The sequence below is a fragment of the Heloderma suspectum genome, chromosome Z (assembly GCF_057233095.1).
Source record: "Heloderma suspectum isolate Gila_16-S chromosome Z, 16-S_ref, whole genome shotgun sequence".
In the NCBI taxonomy this organism is placed as follows: domain Eukaryota; kingdom Metazoa; phylum Chordata; class Lepidosauria; order Squamata; family Helodermatidae; genus Heloderma; species Heloderma suspectum.
The window spans coordinates 6,700,925-6,722,000 of NC_139476.1; the positions used below are offsets into that span (position 1 = coordinate 6,700,925).

Here is a 21,076-nt window from a genome sequence, read left to right on the forward strand (position 1 = left end):
TAAAAATACTGTAGATGAGTGGTTGCTTTTATAATGCCCTTTAATCAGAATTTAGGAAAAAGTAAAGGTATTCCCTAGCAGATACATTTCTAGGAAACAGAAGAAAAATTTCTACCGTAGAACTCTGAAAGTGTAAAAAGAAGGGGTGACATTTCTGCTTTCCCATTACTAATTTAGGCAGAGGGTAGCCATCCAAAAAGCTATTTATAACAAAGCAACCCAGACAAGTGAGAAGTGAGTGAGGATGTGTGAAAACTGCCTAACAGGTGCAGCTGCTGTGCGCATGACTATTGCTCACGCTGTGGTATTAGCTCAAATGTGCCCCTTCTGGTCTTGATAGCTTTGGGTGCTTTTCCATCCCTCACATGGGGCGGGGAGAAGGAGGGGAAGGGGAGGCCTTTGTCACAGTAGTCTATAAATGACAGGCACACACGCCTTTTTCTTGAATGAAATAGTTGAGCAAAGAAGAGACTGGCTTAGGACAGAAGACCTTCATTCGCTTTCATTTTTTTCCTAACCTTTCAAGCTTCCCCCCTCCTCCTCTGCATTCCTGCCTAAACCCAAAATCAGGAAGATGAAATACATCATAGGAATAGGAGGGTAAGTTACCACATTCACCTCTTGCATTCTTTTCATGTTTGCATGCTTCACGACTTGAAATGCATATGTATGTTAATGGGGGGGGGTCGAAGGGGAAGCAAGATCAACATAGAAATTGGGATCAAAAAAACCCATCCATCTTTTTGCTTAAAACTTCAAGCTCTGTATCACAAAACTGCTGTTCTAAATATTTTGAACGGGACTTTCTGTGCAAAAGTGGGTATATTTTAAAAATTACCCATTCTTCGCAGCGTCTGCAGATGAATGTGGACAAAATCCTCAGATTTAAGGGGCATTTGCCACATTTCAGCAGCTGAGGTCCCTTGTTTTAGAGAGCTATTTGGCCTGGGAAAGGGGTGGTCATAGTGTAATTACAGCTTATTGATATGGGGGGGGGGGAATACATCTCAATAATTATTTAAAAGGACTAGTTTTTGACTTTATTCTGATATTTCAAAACTCCATGCATCACTTTTAATAACTGAACACAGAAATGTGGACCTGATGAAATTCTAAATGAAATGCCAGTAGGAAAAGGATTTTTTTTAAAATAAATTTGAAAGCTATTGAAACAATTTATGTTTTAACATATGGAATGAAATACCGGGAGCCATCTGTTCATGCCCTTCCCTGATCCGTTTTTACATGAGCGTCCTGGACCCCATCCAAGACACGAAATACTAAATGTTTCCCTCCATAAACAGAACTGTGGTAGAGAGATCGCCTGCAATTGAATGGGAAAGGCTATCACTGCATGCATGCATGTCTGAAAGTGTGTAAGAGCCAAAAATATTTCACTGACTTGCCTGCTTTCATATATTTATTCTAATCTACAGTATTTCTTTTAAATGTCTGATATTATGGCTGCCTCATTTAGACACTGGATTTGCCCTCAGGACTGTACATAATAAAAAGCTAGGGAAACTATTAAAGGGGGTCCCAAAACCAACTATGGGATAGTTTGTTAAGAGTGTCAGACGAGACCCAGGTTCAAATCCTCACTTAACCACAAAGCTCACTGGATGACCTTGGGCCAGTTGCTATGTGTTCTTAGGAAAATAACATGAGGTGAGAGAGAACCATGCATGGCAGCTTGAGGAGAGGTGGGACAGAAATCTGAATAGGTTTTATGCGAAGCTTAAAGCTACATGGAGGGGAAAGCAAACCCTGTCACTACATCTTGGAAATGAAGTTCTTACAAGAAGGCAGGAGTAGCCACAGGTTACTGGTCTGTCACCTGAGCTTGTGGAGTGGCTGTTTCTCTTCTCTCCCTGACAGCTTACTCCCAGGTAAATGGGCAGGGGATTGCAGCCTTAGGGTGCAATTCCATGCATGTTTAGATAGAAAAAAAATCCTCCAACTCCCAGCATTCCCCAGCCAGCCACTTTGGCTGGGGGCTGCTGGGAGTTGTAGGACCTTTTTCCCGTCTAAACAGGCATAGGGTGATGCCCTTATAGAGCCTTAAAAGTCTCTGTACCCAAGGAGATTACAGTCTGGAATGTTGATAGCCATCACAAAACTCTGGAGAATCTGATAGGGGAAACTGGTATGTTTTCCTTTTCAGTACAAAACCTCATGAGCACCATAGTATTTTTAAAAATAGTTCCTCAATTTCATTTGTATCATCATGCTTTGTGAAATTTACCAGTGCACCACCCAGAAAGCTTCACTTAACTGGGCAGTCATAGAGTGTAATGAGTAAATATAGTTAGATCTCTCTGACAGATTGGTTTTCTTCAGAATACCCAAGGCTGCCTATTGCTGGGAAAAAGAGGAAAACTCTTAATAGCCCACTCAGCCCGAAAACCTTCCCAGTCTGCGAGAAATCCCATTTCCCGCCCCATTATGAGAGTCATAAACCCCATTCAATTCTTGTTTTGCTTTTATAACTGTTCCAGCCATTACTACTGCTGTTGTTTGAATAAAAGTAATGAAAATAAAGAGGCTGAGCCCCCCCCCCGCGGGCGCTTTCCTTCCTGCCCGCCTAACCCTTCTCCCGCGCGCGCCTCCAAAAAATCCGTTTAACGCTCAACGGCGGGAAATATTTATAGCCAGGGCCGGCGCACGCGCGCTCCTAAATTAATTCTATCTGAGCCGTTGAATAGCGGCGCGAGCCCGCTCTCTCCGCGTGGAGCCCACCAGCCAATCACAGCCGGGCTGTAAGAAAAGGCGGGCAATTTTAAACACCCCGTTGGGGCTCTGCCCTCCCCACCCTTTTTACCTTGTCTGGAAAACAAAAGCTGAGGTGAAAGAGAAGCCCGATCTCCCCCTCCCCCCCTCAACGCGCGCGCGCCTCAGGAAAACAGTGACTTGAAACTCGCAACCTTGACCGAACGTATGCATGGTTTACACGGGAGTAAGTCCCACTTAGCCCAGTGGTGCTCATTCCTAAGTAACGTGTGCATAGGAATGCAGCCAGATCCTTTGCGTGGTTTTCTCACGAGTAAGCCTCCACCTAGTACAGTGGCGTTTGTTTCTGAGTAAATTATAGGATCTCTGCCCATTACTGTCGAGAATTATTTAATTAATTAATTAAACAAATTAATTATTTGTTTTTAATCTAAATTATAAAACTTTGCCCCTGCATCCATTTACTCAGAAGAAAGTACCACTGGTGTTAGATCTTACTCCCTAGTAAATGTGCCTAGCATAAGCCTTCCAATCTAATGGGAATTACTCCTAAGTAACTCCATATAGGGGTGCAGCTGTAGAAAACATGGTCAGAGATACTAAGGGTGCAATCCAATGCATGTTCAGACAGAAAAAAAGTACTACAATTCCCAGCATTCCCCAGCGAACATGGCTGGCTGAGGCATGCTAGGAGCTGTAGGACATTTTTTCTGTCTAAACATGCATAGGATTGCGCCCTGAGGTAGTAAAGACTGTAGACCTATATTCACAGTTAGCAGTTGTATTGAACACCACTAGATTTACCTCTGAGTAAAAGTGCTTAGGGATCAAGTTGCACACTGAGAGATGGTGTAGTGCACAGCTTAGAGTACTGAACCTAGGAGACTTGGGTTCAAATCCACACAAAGCCATGAAGATCAGTGGGTGACCTTGTTCCAGTCACTATCTCAGTCCAACCTACCTCACAGAGTTGTGATGATAAAAAAGTTGAGGGAAACTGCCAATGTAAGAAAAAATGTAAATAATTATAATCACTAATAAAACCTAGCACTTTGCATTTTTAATCAAGTGAAGGGAAATACATTCTTTTGGTTTTTGCGTGCTCACAATACTGAGGTGATTCAAAGACAACAATTATTAAACCTTATTTTGAGTTGAAGGAGGTGGTGGTGAACCTTTTCCTCTCTTTAATAGACTGTGCCTTGAATTGTTGCATGACAGGCAGAAATTCAACAGGTGCAGCTGCCCCTCACTGCTTTTTGTATGCTGAGGAAATGTTCCCTTTGTATTTTTGCCTCTTGTGTAGATGTTAAAGACACAGCCTGTTATGAGGGTAACCATGATACGGAAGTAAAAATTGGTCACCTTAAGTATGGACAGGCAGTTTCAGGCCAATGTGCTTCCTTGCAGTCAGGGAATAGGATAATAATGTGAGGGGGGAAAGCTATAAATTTCCCCCAGATAGGAACAGTTATTCAGTTTGTCAACAACAAAAGCAGCAGGGCATTTAAAGCTAAGATTCTCATGCCTTTATATCTTGTAATTTTAATCCGTAAATGTATGAAGTAAGAACATCACAATATATCTAAAACCATAACATATCGATTATGGTTGCCATCTTATTATCAAACATAGTCCTCTTATGTCATCAGTGGCAGCATGACAGGCAGGAATTCCACATGGGCACACTTGGTCTGTTACCACGTCTCAGTGCTTAGGAAAAAATTGCCCGGTGAACTCCTGTCTGTTTTAATGTTAACCACCATAGAAATTTCTGTTGAAGGGTGGTATAACATAGAAATAGAGATTTTAAAGGCACGTGTGAACCCTACCAGAAAAGATGACCCACCAAATTTCATTCATAATCAGAAATATCCAAACAAGGAACTACACAATTCCAACTTTTTAATGTACAAATCCAAAGATGGGCCCTTTTCAATCGTGGAAAGAGGACAAGTCTGATTTATTTATCTATATTTTTAATCTCCCCAATAATCAGTGTTCTCTGGCTAGGTTACAAACAATTAAGTGACTAAAATACCAAGCAAACAGTTAAAAACATAAAATATACTAGAAATGTTTAAAAGAACAAAATACAGTGTGATAAATCTCATTATTGTTTGTGTGAGTGCGTATTTTACAGGGTAATTCTTTTCATAATATCTAACCGCTCTTTCAGTTAAGGATTCGTTGAATGCTGAAGAAAGCTAATCCTGTTTTTGCTTAATATAATAACAATAATTATCTGAAGGCTGAGGTGATGTCCGCACAAAGGTTACATATATGCTCACTGAACGTTGTTGCTCCGTTGTCATTCTAACTTTATCTCCCACAATTCTGCTTCGAATTTTCTTATCTAGTGTGACCAATGGTGGCAAAACCACTTTGACCAATAGACTTACCAAAGCACTTCCAAACTGTTGCGTTGTCCATCAAGATGATTTCTTCAAGGTAAGTATACTTTTCTACGTTTGGTTTGAGTTTTAATGGTTTTGTTTGTTAATGTGCACATTAATGCCCACACATCTTGCTAAAATTTAGTGCGTAGTGCGCATTGTAGCAATTAGGAGAGGTGAGCCATCAATTTATTTCTTTATTTGTTTGAATGTTTATTACATTTCTAATCTGCCCAATAACTAATGTTCTCTAATGTTTTGTTAGGATGGACCAAGTACGCATGTCTAGAGTGCATTGTAACGCAGAGATGTGCATTAGTACATGTATATTTTGTCCGGTACAAAAGGCGGTTGGTATAAATGGTTTAGGGCACATATTTACGCATACACACTGATTAGCGAACGTGGGATAACAACCACCCTTGGTTTTGTGATAATCACTACACTAACATGCATTAAAAATCCTCACTTCTTCCACAGACATTGCAATATGGGGGAAGATGAGATGCCGTCTTTTACCACTCTTAAACCGTTCTGTGGTGAGCATAACAAAGCGGTTAAGTGGTGTTAAGACTGTGGCAACAGATCCACTTTATGCTGAAGGAGTCTCTGCTGCCAATGGAAAATGGTGCCAATGGCCTATAAAGCAACAGTTTTCAAACCTTCACCCCATCCATGTGTCTGGCAAGGGCAGTGCATGTTGTTGCAGAAGATTCTGGCGCAAGTCCTAAGACGCACAGTCAGTTTATGGCTGAGTGGGTTGGGGCTCATTGTTGCCCTCTGTGAAATGAGGACGTGCCCTAGAAGGAATGCACCCAACACTCCCATTTCTGCACATCCCAAAGGTGATGGGCCATTCAAGGATGCTTGTCTGCCATGACTTATCATCTCACTAAGAGCGCAATCCTATATACACATGTTTAGACAGAAAAACGTCCATGCTGGCTAGGAAATGCTGGGACTTGTAGGGCTTTTTGCTGTCTAAACGTGCATAGGATTGCACCCTAAGCGACCATAGCTCAATGGTAGAGCACCGAATGTCCCAGGTTCGATCCCTGGCATTTCCAGGTAGGGCTGGGAAAGAATCCTGCCTGAAACCCTGGAACGCCACTGCCAGTCAGAGTCAACAATACCGGGTTATATGGAACGACGGTCTGACTCAGTATAACACTGCTTCCTCTGTTCTATGTCCCCAGGGTTCCCCAAAATGCAATTTGAAAAACTCCAACCTAAGCCAATGTTGTACACATTAAGCATGCCATCTCTCTCTCTCTCTCTCTCTCTCTCTGACACACACCTTTTGATAGCAGCAGCAGAATTACCTATATCTATTCATCGGGTGATAGGCAATTTATAATCTAATATATGATGCCAGTGGTATCTGGGGAAAAAAAGCCCTTTGATTTGGAAGTACAAGCTGGCATTAAACACATGTAGCACCAAAAATGGACAGGTCCCCTCCCCAGAAAGGCAGCTCACTCCTCCCCCATTACTGGAGCCCTGTGGTTACTTGAAGGAAACACAGTTTTCATATACTTCCCCCACCCCACAAATGTACTTTGTGTTTTCCACGGCCTCCCCAATATATTTTTTTTCTTGTGCTGCCACTGGATTTAATGTAACTTACCATAAAATCAAATAGTTCGGCTTAAATAGTTTTCTTTAACCATAATCATTATCCCTCTTTTGAATTGCCCTTAAAGCACTCTTTATTGTACAAGCATGTACATATTTGTAATTTTGAAAGCTCTCCTACATATGTTTGTATTTGAATTGCAGTTCTATTGAAAAAATAATAATGTTCCACTATTTTCAAATATAATTTGCATTTGTGCATTTATTTGGATGTTTGTTTTTGAAATGTAGCTTAGCATAGCAAGAGAAAGTTGTTGCAAGAGAGATTTTTCTGTCTCCTCTCCACACTGCATGCCGCTTCTCCCTTTCCCTCTCCCCACCATTAACAGCCCCCAAAGTCACCACCTCTTACTCTGAACTTCTTCAACACCCCTTACTCTGAAATATATAAAGTCACCACCCCTTATTCTTAGTTCCAGTTCAGTTCTTTGAAAAACAGCAATCCCATATGCAGCTGGGTCACATTTGTATCCTGCATCATATTTATTTAAAATATTTTTATCCTGCTCCCCAACCAAAAAGCCACCCAGAGCAGCTTACAAGCAAACAAGACAAGCTTGCAAGCTCACAATCTTACATCACACCCAAGGAAAAAGGGAGCGGGGGGAGAGGAAAACTGCATGCACAATTGTACCTATCAGTACACATATGTGCCAAAGTCCTTTCACTTCAAAAACAAAGTGGGGGTAATAGCAGACAAGAGTACACATGTACTAATTTACAGGCATAGCATTATGTGTTATGTTGTACATGTGTTGGAGGTGTGGAAAGCTATCCATGCTGAAATTCCCTCCTCAGAATTATTAAAGGAGGAGGACCCCTGTCTGCTTTTGCATCTGGTTACCCTAAGCAGGACTTAGAAATCTGCATGTCATCAGGTGTCCCTCACAGCTAGAGCAATATGTGCATTGTTCTTAGACCTCAGAAATAGGAAATACCATTGATGCCAATGAAACATATTTCCAGTCATTTAGGTACAGGGGTCCCCAACCATTTTGGGTCACTGGGCACATTTGGAATTTTGAGAGACTGTCATGAGTGCTCTCACAAACTGGCTGTCATAGGGGTGGGGCTTGCCCATTCATAAAATTGTTGCCATAGTGGGCGTGGCTGGTCTCAAAACGCTCCTTTCCCAGAAGGCAAACTGGTGAGACTAAAAGAAAATAAAACTGTCCAAGAACCTAAGTACAAGGCAGAAGTGAGGTCTGAGCTCCAAAACACAAAACCATTCTTTTAAACCCAAACAAAGATGGTGCTGGAGGGTGGCCCTTTACTTTTGCTACATACCAACCTCCCAGTTAACTTTTTTTTAACATTACAAAGCATTTTAAGAAATAAAATCAAAATCAGGAGGGGCAAGGAGGCTGGTGGGCACCAAGAGAAGTGACCAGGAGCATATAGGTGCCCATGGACACCATGCTGGAGACCTCAGATTTAGGATCACAGCCTTAAACTAATATTTATTAGTGTGGCATCAGGAGGAACCCAGTCTGCAGGGGAGCAGATGGAGCAGACATGGCCAAGGCACCCATTCCTTTAACGGTTTTCTAGAAAAGGGACTTTCAACAGGTGGCACATTGCACTCTTTCATAAGAAGTGGCACAGTTTTTAAAAGGACAGCAGCCCTGCCCTTGTCCATTTGCCCAAGAGGTTTTGCTGCCTGAAGCAGAGCCCAAATGCCTTCCCTTCTCTAGGGCAAACACTTTAAAAAGGCTTGCTGCACCACTTAGACACCAGTTCCTTCCTTCACCCATCCCTCCATCATCCTAAAGTAGATGAGCTTTTGCACTACTGCATGGCAGGCAGGGTGGCCATATGCAAAATGGGGACAGGCCTTCTGCAGTTTTTGTAGTTGGGTAGAAGAGGGAATTTCAGCAGGTGGAGCTCCACCTGCTGAAATTCCCTCTTCTGTGCAACTAATAAAGGTGCAGTAGCCCTGTCCTCTTTTTCATCTGGCCACCCTAATCTGCCCTGTCCACAGCATGTGTCCTGCTGCAGTCCGTATCATTAAGGCTAGCCACAAAACCATGTTCCTAAATTTTGTTACAAGATTTTGTCACCTTGTAAACGTCAAGTTAGTCTGATCCCATTGTGAGGCATGGCAACCACCACCACTTCCCCCCTCCACCCACATAGATGGTTGAATCCAGACTAAGTCACACTTTAGCCCCACTGAAATCAATGGGGCAAGTTGGTCATGACCAACTTAAGTGGCTGGGTAGCCGGCCAGATGGGCAGCTAATAAATCTAATAAATAACTAAATAATAAGTTCTACTGATTCCAGTGGGAGTAAAGTGAGACTAATGTAGTCTGGAATCAACCCAGAGTAAAATTACTTATGCAAACCAAGCCATTGTAAGGACATCTTTGCCCTGCCTTGATACAGAAGAAATAAAAAGCACCACAAAGTTTAACAAGACATCTAATTACCCATAATGTTTATCTAAAGATTAATTAAGGCCATCAGTGGTGACTGTCCAAGGACCACGAAAAGGAAAGCCACAGGTCTCCAGCTGGTACAGAGCAACTGTCACTTCAGTGGTCATGTACCAAAAGGAAGATGTGACACCTCCTCTCCCTCTCCATGTTGGGAAATCCTAGGTGCCTTACCTCAGTTTAAGCCAGGAATTTTGCTCTTGTTGTATTGAATTTGTAAATGAAATTGGAAAGCTGAGTTTAAAAAATTACAATGGCCAGATTAGCAGAAAAGGTTTAATACATCCTATTTATTTATTACACTTATGTACCTCAGCCATGTGGTTCCCAGGAGATCTCACATAGCTTATAGGGTTAGGCCTACTTGATGTCGGTGCTAGAGCTGTGTCAGGTCATTCTAGGCTCATAATCTAATATGACCTCTGGGGCCATTGGCAGCTATAACTTAAAACTAGCTATATTACTAATGTCCTAAAACTGCAGCTGTGCCATTAGAACCATGAGTTCATACCTACTGTAGGCCAGTCAGTCACTGTAGTTGGCATTTGAAATTTGGAGAAGCAGCTCAGTGGAGACCGGAGAGCAAAAGTGAAAATTTTGAAACTCTTGGGGCAGGGTGGCCCAACAGGGTTGGGTGAGAGAACATCTACATTGTCATTGTTCTGCACCAAGCTGTTTTGCTAAGTGAGCACTTTGCCTCCGTTGTGTGTGTGTATTTTTCAGTAGTGTCCAGGTTGTGATCGGATCGTAGGTAACTGATCACCCTGCATATGCAGCAATGTTTTATTGGTCACTATATTTCAGCCACAAGATCAAATACAAGTCGGGGAAGACGGCTTTAAGCAATGGGATGGTAAGAACGGTGTTCGCTATAGGATGCAGTAATGTATATTTTCCTAAGTATATTTTTTATCACTATAACATTATTACATACTTAATAGTAAAATTTACATAATTCTATAAATACACGTTTATAATTTATACACTTTCACACTTGAGTTTTTCATCTTTTTTTTTACTGATTTTGTGTATGTGTATATATATATTTTTTCCTTTCGTCTATCTAGTACTGGCCTCCTTGGATATGGATGCAATGGTGAGCACTGTGCAGGCATGGATTGAGAATCCTGTGAAGTTTGCCCGTTCCCATGGAGTGAATGTTTCACGTGGCTCAAAGACCCCTAGTTCTGATGATATCCACATACTGGTCATTGAAGGCTTCCTGCTTTACAACTACAGGTAGATTCCTTTTACTTTTTTGTTGTTCGTTTTAATTATTGTTTTGGTTGCCTACTTCTTTTTTTAACCCTGGTCCTGTGTCTTGAACAGCAGCTTGATATGCTGCATTGTCACCCTCTAATCTCTGTGCAGATTTCTGCAAATCAAGTTGCTGTTAACATTATGCATCATCAAAAAAGAGGAAATACATCACCAAAAAAGAGCACAAAATCGCGTAACATTTGCATATACAAAATTATATGTATAGGTGCACATTTAGAAATAACAACTACTATTTAAATCTCACCACAGTGGAGAAGACTGGCTGGGTGCCTGTAGGCCTGCTCAGTCTGCTGTCTGGGTGCCAAGTGTGGTTGGACAACGTACCCCTCCCCCCATCTTATGGTTCTTTCACTTAAACCAGATGTCAACTGGAGACAGCTCATGAAATAGAGGATATCTTCAAACAGAGGACTGTCCTTTGCCAGCCCTCCAAAATAAAACACTCTCCTCTGTAAAGTGGGACACCTGGTTATCCTATAAATTCTAAATTTACCAAACAGAAGTGCTAAATCAAGAGGTCTCAATGTTTGACATATGCCTCTTACACTACACCATCAAAAACAGTTTAGAACAGGTTTAATTGAAAAGGCTTTCCCAGAGAATGTTGGGAATTGTGATTTGATGGGGGCATTGGGAAACCTTTGTAAGAGATTCCAAGCCCCTAGCCAAGGTGGTTAGATGTACATTATTTCAAAAAGATACTGTTTCTTGCGGAATGTTACAGCCCCGCAGAGCATAATGGATATAAGAATGTAAGAGCCCTGCTGGATCAGAGCAAAGGGCTATCTACTCCAGCATTCTGTCCCCACAGTGGCCAACTAGCTGCCCACAGGAAGCCCATAGGCAGGACACAAGTGAGAGGGTGCTATTGCACTCTTTTTCCCCAGAAAAAACTAGTATTCTGAGTGAAACTGCCTTGATACTGGAAGAAATATATAATATATAGACATAGCAATATAATATATAGCAATCGTGACTAGTAGTCATTGATAGCCTTATCCTCTATGTCCTTTTTTTTTTGACATCACATAACTATGTTCCCCAAATTTCAAATTAACAACCTTGCTGAGCCAGGTTTCCTTTGGGGGAAGCCACTAAGGTTAAACCAATTTAAACCTGGATTTTAGACAAACCATGTTGAGTCTCTGTAAGTCAAGGAATTTATACATGTTGCTCTGAGAACTTCAGCTATAGGGCGACTCACAGGTTGAATAAATAAATGAATGAATGCCCAAGCCTCTAAAAGTATCACAAGTGGTTATTCATTCTTGTCTTCCATATGTGAGTAGAGCAAGGAAAAGGAAAAAAGGAGGGATGTACAAAATCATATTAGGTCACCATAAGGCCTCGTGGTTCCTGGAGGAGACTTCTTAGGGCAGAACTGCTATTTTGTGGCTGCTGTTTATTTTCGAACATAGTTCTGCCCTTAGGGACACAAAGTGCTTATTCAGACAAAATGTGAAACCATGGCTCGGTGTTACAGGAACAAACCTTGAGCTCTTGCACCCACTTCTTTCTCTTTCCCCTCACACGGCTTCAGTAAGCTCCTTCTTGTTTAGTGCAAAGCAGCACGCTATAGTTTGTAGTTGCCCTCCAGGGTAGGATTGCAGACCATGGTTTGGAGTTGGTTTTCAGTCCTCATTTGGGGCTTTTCTATGAGGCTTTTATTGTGCGCTCGTCATTCCTCACTGATGGTTGTTTACAGGTGCTTTAGACAACCTTGTGACCTCCAGTTTCACTTCTGTTTTTTAAGAGCACTTTTGCATGGGTTTTTTGGAGTGGGGAAAATGCAGTATTTTTTTTCATCCTGAAACAAACTGCAAATCCTCACTAGTGTAATTGCTTTATTCTGCTATACCACAGCACCACCTAGAGTTATGTGTGGACAGGCAGGAAAGGAAAAGCTCTTTGTATAGAGATCAGATCTTCATTCTGCAACTAAACCAGGAGTAGATACATTGGGTTAACAGATGTGTCTAGAAAAGCTCCTCTTGGGCAAACACAAATCATCATTTGCTGGTTCGGATATAGCAGCAAACGATGGTTTACACTCACCAGGGAATAACTCAGTGAAGCTAAGTGAGAGAAGGGGGCACATGAATCGTTGCCATTATGTTGTGTACTGAACCAATCCATTGGAAGAAGCTGTGGGAAAACACAGGAAGGTTACAAGTGGAAGATGACGACGTCTGGATCCTCAGGAGAATTCTGTGAATGAGGCAGGGCAATAAAAGCTTAGTCTGGAAGCACCCTAGGTAATTTGTGTTTACTGGAATGATGGGACATTTTAAAAACTTGGTACCTCATGTCTACCTAGAGATGAAGCAAGTCCATTGAGTGGCATTTCCCCTAACTTTTTTGCCCTGAATCAGAACTTGAGTTCTGGGAATATAGGTTGTTTTGCCTTGTGTGTCCCTCACCTCTTGACCCAGATACAAGAGTGGGGAGATCTTTTCATGAACACCATGTTCTTGATCCTGAACGATATCACTAGGATTCTCCAAACATCACCTCATCACTTGTCTCATGCCTGATTCCTGTTTGCACTTGCAGTCGCTGCTCGCTCTGCATGAATGGGAAATTTGTGCAAATTGAGCAGCCATTGAATTGGAGATTTGCGCAAATCTCCTAATTTGCACAAATTCCTCCATAGACGAAAGGGGGACTGATTCAGATAAATTTTGCACAAATTAGGAAATTTGTGCAAATCAAATCAGGAATGCGATGAATGTCAACGTGTGTTCAACAATTTGCGAATATTTTCCGCCAACATGTGCTCATGCTTGCACTTACCTTCAGAGCTTCAAATGGGGCATAATCGCATGTTTCATGAGCAAAAATGAAATTCTCATACACCCCTAATTACAATTAACACATTTAGTTGTAAACATTTGAAAAGGAACTTCAGGGGAAGGCTGTCCCCATGCCACAGTTCCAATGCAGATACCCCTCCCACCCAGCCCATGGAAGCTTCCCTCCTCAAGCAAATAGCAGCTTGGCAGGGGGTCATCAGGAACAGTATGGGAGGAAAATGTTAACCCCCTTCTTGCATGCTGCTTTCCTGATTGGCCATAGCTCCCTGCCAGTATAATACTAAACTTCTGATTATCTGAGGCTGCAATCCTAAACATACTTCCTAGGCGGTAAGACCCAATGGAATTTATGTCAGGGCAAGCAGTAGAACATCTGGGTAAACATGCATAGGATTGCAGTGTCAATTATGTACTTCCCACAGGTCCTTCAGATAGCTGAGTTTGTGTTGCATGTAAGTGATTTAGCCCTATTTTAAGCCCTCAGTTTGGTACCAGAGAAGGAATCCTTCACATAAATTAAAACCAGGACCATAGTTTTGCTTGTATGGTCCATTTCCCATGTATATTTTGTTCTGTTTATTTATCTTTATATTCCAGATCTTCCTTAGCAGAAGTGAATCAGTTACTTGCTTCATTCACACCAAACTAAAGGATTCATACATCTGATTCTCTAGTATAGTGGGGTTAAGTTTGACTCACAGGCCTGGTTCAGACGTCACAACAGCCCAGGTTTTGTTTTGTTTTTTAAACCCTGGGTTGTTAATGAAGTGGGAGTGATTGTGCTGGTTCCCACCGCCTGATCACTCCCGCTGGGGCTAAACCACCCAGGGACATTCTATCCCTAGTGTAATGTTTGATGTAATGTTGTTAAGTGTGATGTGCAAACCAGGAATTCTGAATTGTTGGGTGAGACAACCCAGAATTCAGACCCATGACATGGAAATCAGGTCACAGAGGGCCTCTCTCAACATGCCATTTGAACAAGAAACACAGATTTTACTGTACAGGAGAAACTCTTGTTTAGCCTTAAAGAGAATGATGGGGTGCAGTGAAAGAGGCTATCACAATAGTTTTGTCACACCTAAACTGTTCATAGTTTGGGTGTGACATAGTTAAGACCACCTTCTCCAATTGCACCTCAAAGGCTAAAGAAAGCAAGTACAGACCCTGGGCCATAGCTATAATATGGTGCAAGCAACCCAACTCAGCCTGGATGTGTCAGCCTCCAAAAGGTTTCAAGGAGGGCAATCCTGTGTCAAGCACATTACAATTGCCAAGAGAACAGGGACAAGGGGCGGTCTGTAGATCATAAGCACCACCGTATAACATGATTCCATTTAGACAAAGTCTTGGCTTCCAAGCTCACAGACAATTGTGTGCACACTTGCCAAACACACTTAGAAAAACAGGGTGCATGCAAAGCTAAAGATGAGTCCTTCCTCCCCCTCAAATAGAACGTCAGCTAGAAATCACTTATCTCTCCAGACTGATTACGTATCAGAAGTGAACTTCAGAAGTGCTTTGGCAAATTTCCTCTGGCTTGTAGCTGAGAACAAATCAGCACACACAAGCCTGCTCCTGAGAGGCTGTGAATCCTTAGACCAAGCTCTTTTGAGGGGCTTTTAGGGATTGCTGTCTAGAACTGCATTTATTCCTGAATCTCCTCCACCTGACAGATATGTAGGGAATGTAGACAACTTTCTGAATCCATGGTGAGATCTAGCAGTGGAACTATGTCTTCGAACTTTGTCTTTCTCACAACCCACTGGTAAGTCCAAACTTGCTATAATCAGTGGTCAAAAATTCTGTGAGTCAAACATTGCCCAACTCTAATAGAGAAACAGTTTTGAGATTGTACTAATCCTTCAGTCAGTGGAACATCCTGGGGAACATAGGAAGCAGCCTTATACTGAGTCAGAACCTTGGTCCATCTAGACCAGTACTGTTGACACTGTGGCTCCAGGGTTTCAGGCAAGTGTTTTTCCAGCCCTACCTGCATATGCCGTGGATCGGACCTGGGACCTTCTTCATGGAAAGCATGTGGTCTGTCACTGAGATATGGACCTTGAATCAAGTATCTGATTTGTTTTTCCTAAAGAAGTTTCGATAACTAGGTGTTTTGCACCAAATTTGCTTCATAAGGTGGCTAAAATGTTCCATCAGACCTTCAGTATCAGTGATACTGCACTGGAATAGCAGTCGTCATTAGACAGGATAAATGCATTATTTATTTCTGTGGTGCACAATTATATCTTACACCAAAAAAACTTCTAATAGGATGCTAGAAGCCATGGATGGAAGCATATGGTTTAGAGTTATTCATATCTCAAGCGTCTCATCAATGTAGAACCAATGCTCTAGTCTTGTTTTCTCTTTCCCTCAGGCCACTGGTGGACTTGTTTAACAAACGCTACTACTTAGCAGTTCCGTACGATGAATGCAAACGGAGAAGGAGGTAAGGCAGATGTCTTGACCTGAATCTCGCAATATTGAAATTTCATGTTATCTTCTCCTCATCCCTATGAAGTGATTGCAGGTTGTAAAATTAGAAAACTTTCCCTCCTGTTAATATTCTAGTCCCAAACATGTTTTTTCAAGGAACTTAATACTTCTCAGCATTGTATGGTTGTTAGATGTAGTTGCCTCTGTAAGGACTGAAACTTAGGATACTATAGAGATGAACTGTGTCCAGTTCCAACTCTATCATCTACCTATTGGTTCCACAGCCAACATTGTGTCACCAGGTAATGGCACATAAGCAGGCCTTCTCAGTAGTGGCACCCTCCTTCTGGAAGACTCGCTCATGCATGGTTCAAGAGGCAGAAACTGTGATGAGCTTCAAAAGCCCTTGAAGACATATCTGTTTACTTAGACTTTCCCTGAATTGCAACCAACTACGATACTGCTCCGTTCTACTGTTATCCTTTCTGTAATGTTTTTATTGTGTTTATTATTTTATATAATCTGCAGCTTGGTTTTTATATTGTATTATATGTATTTTTATGTAAACCACTTAGAAATTTTAGGATATCAAGCAGTATAGTAGCAGAAGTAGTAGTATAAATAAATAATAATTTATTTATTATTTATAAATAATAAAGAGAGCTTCAGCTATTGGGCGGTATAGAAATGAAATCAATCAATCAATCAATAAAACATAATGCCTAACTCCTTGCTATGCAGCAGCTTTGCAAGATCTGCCTATATGTTGTATGTGATGATGGTAGTTGCAGAGCAGAACTGACCCATACTGCTGCATTCAGTTGACGTGTATGGTCAGCTGGGAAGTTGGCACAACACCAAAGGTCATGATATTTCAGCAGTCATCATTCCACAGGATAAATGCATTATTTATTTATTTAAAACTTTTCTATACTGCTCAGCCACCAGGGAAGATCCCAGGGTGGCGGTGGTGTATATAAAATTATAAAAACAAAATAGTAAAATTAAACAGAGGTACAACAATCTATAAAATGAAAAAACAAAGAGGCAGTCTATTTAGTATGAATTACATTTACAATTTAAAAATTTCAAGATTTCAAAATTCTCTGCAAAATACTTGGTCAAACAGGAGCAACTTTAACTTGGCTCTGAAAAGAATATAGATTCGGTGCTAACTGTATCTCCCTTGGGAGGGCATTCTAAAGTCAGGGTAGAAGGGCCTCTCTTTTGTGACTTTATAAGGCACTTCTAAAGATGGTACAAAGAGACGGGCCTCTTCTGAAGAGGAAGAACTGCCCACAGTTCATGGGCAGGAAGGTATAGGAGGAGGCACTCCTTCAGATATTTTGCATTGCATTGATATCACACCAGCTTATATAATCAAAACTTTTAGATGAATGAGTTTGAGGGGAAAGTAATAACCAACTAGAAACATGGCTTGTTACGGCCACATTGTAAAGCTATTATATAGAAGTTGTTCCTTCCATAGCACTGTATAGCCTAACAGATTTATTTTCTTGTTTGTAGTACACGTAAATATACAGTACCTGATCCACCTGGTCTCTTTGATGGCCATGTCTGGCCCATGTATCTTAAACACAGGAAGGAAATGGAGGCCAGCGAAGTTGATGTTGGTAAGGACAATTTGGCAATAATCTGACTGTGACTAAGAGATAATTTCTGAAAATGAAGCTCAAATATTTTGGCCATCTAATGCGAAGAGAAAACTCACTGGAAAAGACCCTGATGCTGGAAAGGATTGAAGGCAAAAGGAGAAGGGGATGGCAGAGGATAAGATGGCTAGATAGCATCACCGATGCAATGAATATGAACTTGAGCACACTCTGGGAGAGAGCGGAGGACAGGAAGGCCATGGGGTCACGAAGAGTCGGACACAACTGAATGACTGAACAACAACAAAGAGAGAACTTACGAGTGCTGTGTGTGTGTGTGTGTGTGTGTGTGTGTGTACATGTCAAATAAATAAATAAATAAATAAGTGAAAGGCTAAGGGATGAACAATTTTGTCCTCATGTTAAAGATTTCATACAGCAATAGTATATTAAAGTTACCAGTATCTCCGTCGCAATGTGACCATATACTGTCATCATGTTCTGTACCATTGCACAGTTGATGCACCCATTCCTAAGCCCTTAAAGCACAATCCTAAATATGTTTAGTCAGAGGTAAGTCCCACTGAGTTCAGTGGGTCTTACTTCTAGAAAATGTGCTTAAAATTGCAGTCATAAAATTGTGACTAATTAGTGGGCTAGATAGGTATATCCATGCTAAAAAAATTAAATTAACACAGTTAATGCAATTTTGCATGGAAAGTTTGTAACTGTCTGTTCTTTTCAGTTTATCTGGATGGACTGAAGTCCAGAGATGACCTTTACGTGCAAGTCTTTCAAGATATACAGAACAAGCTTTTAAATAGTTCATAGGTGAATATATTCCTGATTGTCTTAGGGAGGAGGAGGAGGAAAGGGGGGGGGGGCTTCCCTATCCTGGCGTAAAACAACTGACTTTATTTTGCAATTTGGATTTTAATTTTCTCCTCCTTGTTTTTCAGGATCTGTGGAAAATCGAGAGATCCATGTACAAACTTGATGTAAATACTATTTGAATATGAATTGGAACGTGTAGGGTTAAGAATCTAAGGGCTCGAGCCTATGCATGTTTAGGCAGAAAAAAGTCCTACAGTGCTCAGCATTCCCCATCCACCATGGCTGGCTGAAGAATGCTGGGAGTTGTAGGACTTTTTTCTTCTAAACATACATAGGTTTGCACCCTAAAAAGCACTTCTGACACTGTCCTTTGGAAAATAACTTTATGTATATAATTGAAAGTTACGGTAATTTATTTACAACTCACCCATGGGCAGTTTTTTATTTCCTTATTTTATATTCCATTGGTTTAAATGTGTATGTTTCATAGATGCATTTTTATAATGGAACATTTAAATGAGGTTTGTCAAATGCTACCATTTATGTCTGTATCTTTGTGTCAATAGTTAGCCTCACTTTAATTGCTTGTATAATACCACACTGTACACTCATTAAAGAAACATTTCAACATTTGGTCTCTTATTTTGTTGTACTGAGCAACACTGGGGAGTGGGGAGCGCCTACTTTGCATTCAGAAGGTCCCAGGTTCAATCCCCAGCGTCTCTCTCTTGAGGGCTGTCTCCACCAGCAGTTTACTCTGAGCTGGCTGGATTTGGAGGTTGTTAGGGATACATAATGCCAGCAGCCACCCCGGAGCTTATCATGGAAAAAATGGATTTCCTAAGACCGCTTAAAGTCCGATTCTTTTCCTTAAGTTGGGTTCTCCGCGATATAGTTGTTGTGTATCCCAACCCCCATATTGACATCAGGTATGCTAGCCCTGCCCAGTGGTGTGCCTTTCACCATGACCCTGGTCAAGTGGTGTTTCCTGTCCCTGTGTTTCCCAGCACAAACCAATTAGTGTCTACTCAGAAGTAACTCCCATTGTGGTCAATGAGGCTTGTCCCCTGAATGCGCACACCAGCATTTACAGAGATCGCCCTCAATTGAAATAGAAGATTTTAGAGCACTAATTCCCTAATGGCTGTAAAGTGCTTTCCCAAACCTGCAATTCTCTGTTGTTTGATTTATTACCATTCAGAAGTAATTACTTCCACCTTCGATCACTGGATCCTGCACAGCATCAAGTTAGAAAGGGGGCTGGTTTCCCATCCCATTGTTTCCCCTCTGTCTTTCCCAGCACAAACATATATGTGTCTACTCAGAAGTAACTCCCATTGTGGTCAATGAGGCTTGTCCTCAAAATGCACACTCCTGAAGTTACTAGATTCCCATGAATTGAAATAACGCATTTAGGAGCTTTAAGTTCAAAGTTTCAATCAAATGCAGCATCAGCAGATCAGGGCAGAGAGAACATTGTGTTCTTTTAGTGATTGTTCTTTCTGGGAGTAAATAACAGGGGTGGGTGGAGAAGGAGATTGTTCCCAGCATCACCAGGGTCAGGGGAAGGAGAACACTGTGTTCCTTTAGTGATTGTTCTTTAACAGAATAAATAATTGAGGGGGAGTGATTTATGTAGCAGCAAGGATGAAACCTGGGATTTTATCAAAGGTGAAGGGGGGAGAGCCTGGGGGGGGGAGTCTCTCTTACTGGTTGAGCAGCCCCCACCAATCAGATGATGTTCACTCAAATCCCCCCACCCCACCTGGAAGTATGTTCTGTCTGTGAAGTAACTTTTACTGGTGGGATACACTCTCTTGTGGAGCCCTGCCTAGAGCAAAGCCAGCTCCTTGAAAAAATCTTGGTAAGACACGATTGGCTTCTCCCGTCTACTTCCGTTGTCATGGAGAAACCCCCCAGGTAGCTAGATGAGCCTGGTAGAAGGGAGTCCCCTATGTTCCACTTTAAACCAATCCTTTATTCACAACCATGAGGGTTGGAATCTTATTTCTAGGTGAAGGACCATAGCTCAGAAGTAGAGTCCCTGCTGTGTATGCAGATGGTCCCAGGTTTGATCCCCAGCATCTCTCAGTAGGGCTGGGCAAGATCCCTGCCTAAAACCCAGGAGAGCTGCTGCCAGTCATCGCAGATTCTCCTGAGCTAGGTGGACCAAGGGTCTGACTTGGTATATGGCAGCTTTTTATGTTCTTCCTGGTTGGCCACTATCACAGTTCCAGAAATTGTTCTAGCAACTTCATGAAATGACTTTTAATACTCACAAATGAAACTTGTACACTGGTACAAGACTCAGGGCACCTGCTGCCTCTTGTTTTTCTTTCCACTCTGATGGGCCCAAGTTCATTAGGTTCCAGCAGCCAGAAGTAAAATTAACAGAGTTCTATGTACACCTTATTTAATTCAGATGGCTTTTAACAATTACCATTCACCATTCAATATATCCATAATTGAGGAAGGAGCTATTTCTGGGTGTTGGAGCATCTAAATAATCTATGGCAAAACAAAGAAAACTCAAAACTTAGACAAAAGTAATATTTATTTAAGGGAAACCCCCCCCCCCCCCAAGTCAGTCATAGAAGGGAATAAAACATAAAGTAGTTTTCCCACTTATACACTGATGTAGCTTAAGCTGTGTAGTGTCACAAACGAAGGCAAAATAGAATTACAAAATTGGCCAGTGCAAAGAGCAAAGTGCTGTCTCTGCTCCTTAGAAGGACACAATCAAGTAGGCAAAACTGACTGACCTATCAGTTTTCTAGAGACAAAACCCTTTAGGGCGCAATCCTATCAATAGGTGGCTACCTTCGAACTTAGAGACCACTGCCTAGCCAAAGCAGGGCAGGAGAAGCACGGAGGGGATCGTTCCCTCCACACTCC

The 21,076-nt window shown here is 41.6% G+C and overlaps 1 protein-coding gene across 1 annotated transcript; it reads left to right on the forward strand.

Annotated features, from left to right (window-relative positions):
* The first annotated feature begins 444 nt into the window (after window positions 1-444).
* On the forward strand, window positions 445-18,811 carry NMRK2 (nicotinamide riboside kinase 2). The gene is made up of 8 exons (XM_084826036.1): window positions 445-600; window positions 5,091-5,181; window positions 10,003-10,051; window positions 10,266-10,437; window positions 15,676-15,747; window positions 17,262-17,368; window positions 18,093-18,178; window positions 18,307-18,811. Exons 1-7 carry the CDS (start codon window positions 575-577, stop codon window positions 18,176-18,178), a joined length of 603 nt encoding a protein of 200 aa, XP_084682162.1. The 5' UTR covers window positions 445-574; the 3' UTR covers window positions 18,307-18,811.
* The last annotated feature ends 2,265 nt before the right edge of the window (window positions 18,812-21,076 follow it).

Bases quoted from the DNA above. Each gene is read 5' to 3' on its own strand.
- NMRK2 (XM_084826036.1), top strand. From the start codon at position 575: ATGAAATACATCATAGGAATAGGAGG. The intron at 601-5,090 runs GTAAGTTACCAC...TTTCTTATCTAG, and splicing joins TACATCATAGGAATAGGAGG to TGTGACCAATGGTGGCAAAA. The intron at 10,438-15,675 runs GTAGATTCCTTT...TCTTTCCCTCAG, and splicing joins TTCCTGCTTTACAACTACAG to GCCACTGGTGGACTTGTTTA.